This window comes from Leishmania mexicana, contig 44 (assembly GCF_000234665.1).
Source record: "Leishmania mexicana MHOM/GT/2001/U1103 WGS CADB00000000 data, contig 44, whole genome shotgun sequence".
Classification (NCBI taxonomy): Eukaryota; Euglenozoa; class Kinetoplastea; order Trypanosomatida; family Trypanosomatidae; genus Leishmania; species Leishmania mexicana.
This window is the reverse complement of record NW_003946396.1, coordinates 1-3,564: the sequence shown is the minus strand read 5'-3', so window position 1 is coordinate 3,564 and position 3,564 is coordinate 1. Positions and strand designations below refer to the sequence as shown.

Sequence of the window (3,564 nt, the reverse complement as noted above, 5' to 3'; positions counted from 1 at the left end):
GCGCCGTAGTTCCTGTACAAGCACTCAAGACCGGTAGTGGTGGTTGTGCAGTTCCACGTAAAGCGGCCCAGGGTCACGCTGTACGCGTTGATGACGCCCTTTTTATAGGCGCTCTCGTGGAGTGAGGTCGGTTTAGCAAACCCGCCATCCCCGTAGGCCACAGCCTGGATAAAGACGATGGATAAGAGGTCGCGCAGCAGGCCCGGCGTGTGGTTCTCGGGTTCCGGAAAAATGGCGTTGAACAGCTTCAACAACGGATAAGCCTCGAGAGAGTCCGGCGACGTGTCGCTCCAGAGCGGCAGGTTAGTGAACGACATCAGTCGCGCCTGCACAGCGTTGAAGTGCTTGGAGAAGGCACGGGTGAGTCTCTCGTATTCATGCGACAGGTCCACAAACGAAATAACCACGATTGCCAGCGGGTTCCTTGACAGGAAGCTGGCGATCACGTCCACATCATCGTCCGTGACCCCAAGCACAAAGTTTATCATATCAGGCGCAAGCGAGCTCCGCACAGACGTCCCCGACGAGACGGCCTTGACGATTGGGTTCGGAACGTTGAACGTGGCGGCCGTCTTCCGCGCCACGGCAGTGATGTCCCTCACGTCCGCGCTTGTGTACTCGTGAAGCACAAAGTTCACAGTTTCGCCAATCGACGTCTCGGCCCTCACAGATAACAACTCCAAATACAAAACGTAAATCTCCTGCTCAAGCGTCGGCATCAGGAACAGGTAGTTCTCCTTTTTCACCAATATGTTCGGCCGATTAAAGACAGGAGAAATCACCAGCAGTCCACTCAAGTCAATGCTTCGAAGCAGCGGGCCGGTGACCACATCGACGGAGTAGTTCAGGTACTCCCAATCAAGCACGTCCTGCGCTGTCTCCCGCGTCACATTCAGCATCGCCGGATTGAACGCTGAAAAGTCCAGGCGCTGTTTGCTGACGGCAAGTGGGATCACCTTGACCATATCCACAGCGGCTTTCCTCAGCTTCGGGAGATCGGAGAAGTTCAGCGTCAGAACATTCAGCGGTTTTGACAGCGCAATCTTGTCCAGATAGCAGGCAGACTGCGGGTAGTTGAAGACAGCTTGCGGTATGGTCACCCACGCCGCGTTGAACACACCTTCGAGAACAGAGGCACGTCCACCCTGGTTACAGTAGCACACAGCGCCCAGGAACTTGGCGATCGCGGTGCACGGGCCACCGTAGTCGCCGATCACAATATCTCCGCCAATCACGTACCGGCTCTGATCAAAGAGTCCAGCCTTGTACGTCTTTCGATCCACGGTCCACAGCGATGCATGCAACGTCTGCGCGATCAGCGAGCCAGAGAGCCACCCAGCAAGCATCAGCTGCGCAGTGCTTGGGTGCTCTTTGTAGAATTTGTTCACGTATGCATCAGAGTCCGACGGCGGCGCCTCACGCTCCCGGGGACCGTACTTCTGCACCGCCTTCGCCTCGTCGGCCCACAGGCTCGCGTCCACATGGCCGGCCTTTATGTACTCCCCCATCTGCTCCCGAAACAGAGCAATATGCTCAGTCTCTGTATGAAGGATCGGCATGGACGTGGCGCTCGACATGATCTGCCCGTCTACAGGCGTCAGCTTCCCAGCCATCGCAAGATCGTAGTACACCTGGAATAATATCCGCTGCACCGCGAAGCAGGTCATGATGTACGCCGACGACGTACGCGGGTCCGTCAGCACAGCCTGCAGGAACTTCACAACCTGCTCACCAGGCATTCCCCAGACTATGATCACCTGCGGGTACGTGTCCGCCATCGCGTCGAAGGCGTTCTTGTTCACAGCAGTGTTCTTCGTCGAGTACGGCACCGAGTACACCGCCGGCGGGTCGAGCGAGAAGGAGGACAGAGCCGACTCCACCATCTTTAACTCGGAGTCGCCGAACAGCGCACCCGTCAGATACATGAACGCCGTGCGCCGCGCGCGAATCTTCTTCAGTAGGTGCGTCATTATGATCGTCACCTCTGTCCACGGATCGCCACGCGTGAAGTACACGTTGTTGTTCCACGTGCGCACCGCATTCGACCCGGTGAAAGGAGCCAGGAACATCAAGTCCTTGTCCTTAAACGCGTCACTTTTCATGACAGTCGACAGCAACATGTCAGAAAACGGTCCAATCACGCCAAGAAGCGTCGGGTGGTCTTCGAGCGCCTTCTGCACGACGGCAATGATGTCGGACTTGCTGACAGCTGGGTCAGGGTTCACGATCTTGATCGGCCGCCCGTTACTAGTCGTGTAGTTAGTCACGTACATCGCGGAATCGATGCCTAGCCACACCGCCTTCGCATCTTTCTCAGTGGATGGGTCGAGGGAATACGTAGCGTTCAGTAGGTAGATCGGGTTCGTTGCGGGGTCCTTGTTGTCGGCAGCCAATGCAGGCGGCGCAGCGCAGAGGGCTGCTGCCACCACCGCGAGCACAGCAAGAGCCACCAACCGCAAACCACGCCGCCACGCAGACACCCGCAACGCCTCGAGCGCGCGTTTGTGGCGCCGGCAGCTCACACCGTCACTCACGCCCACGCAACGGGTGACCCGGCAAGTGGTGGCAGCCACTGTCCAGCACGCCATCAGCAGGAAAGAGAGGGAGGAGGGGCGCAGCGGGTCGCTTCGACGCGAGAGGGAGACGTGGCCAACCCTAGGCGAGGCGGGAAGCGGGGCACAGGAAGAGGCGAAGAAGGCCGGCCAAGGGAGGGTGGGTGGCACACGTGCGCGAGACAGAGCACGGGGGGAGGAAGACAGGCCCACCCCGCAGAGAAATCCGGCGTGACGAGGGCGCACGCAGGACGCACAGAAGAGAGGCGAACAGCTCAGGGAGCACGCAGAGAGCGGGGAGGCGCAAGGGGAGCACGGCTCTGCAAACAAATGCGGGAACACGGCGGCAGGTGCGATGCCTACAAAGGGAGGGGAGGGGGGCAGGGGCACAGATGGCCCCACGCACACGCACTGGCACGGATGGCAGAGAGGGTACAGACAAAGGGTATACACAACAACGCAAGTTCAATGTTATACAAATCAAGGAAAATAAAGAGAGAGCTACGTAGACACGCCTGTACGTTTCATAGCCCGGCAAAGGGGGAGGCGGGGATCGGCCTCTGCCGTTGGTGATGCGCGCACGTGCAGAGATGCATACACCAAACAAAATACACAGTTGGCAAAGATACAGATGCACACACAAGGCCAAAAACAGGGGAGGGGAGGGGCAGACCTGGAGAACAAAAAAAAACTCCAGAGAAGCAGAGAGAAGTCGAAGAGGCCGTAACGTTGTGCAGCACAGCCGTGCACAGTCGGGGGAGGGGGAGTGGTAGCCCTCACAGCAGATGTGCGCTTGGCACGGGCAAGCGAGAGAGAGTCCGTGAGGAGCGGAGAGGTGGGGCGCGAGCCTGAATAACACTTGTGGGACGCAGCCAATACAGCAACAGCCGAGAGCAGCTCGAGAGCGAAAGGGTGAATACAGTGGAAGCAGAAACGGTCTTGTGGGACTCTGTCGCGGTAACGGTGGGGTGTCGTATGTGGCGCCGTGTATGCGCGGGTATACGGGTGTGAG

The 3,564-nt window shown here is 58.5% G+C and overlaps 1 protein-coding gene across 1 annotated transcript; it reads right to left on the bottom strand.

Annotated features, from left to right (window-relative positions):
* Positions 1-2,588, bottom strand: LmxM_17_0190a_1 (uncharacterized protein; the record flags this gene model as incomplete). Its single annotated transcript, XM_003886504.1, has 1 exon — positions 1-2,588. A coding segment is annotated over one exon (2,588 nt), but the record flags the coding sequence as incomplete, so codon positions are not given.
* Between the last annotated feature and the right edge of the window lie 976 nt (positions 2,589-3,564).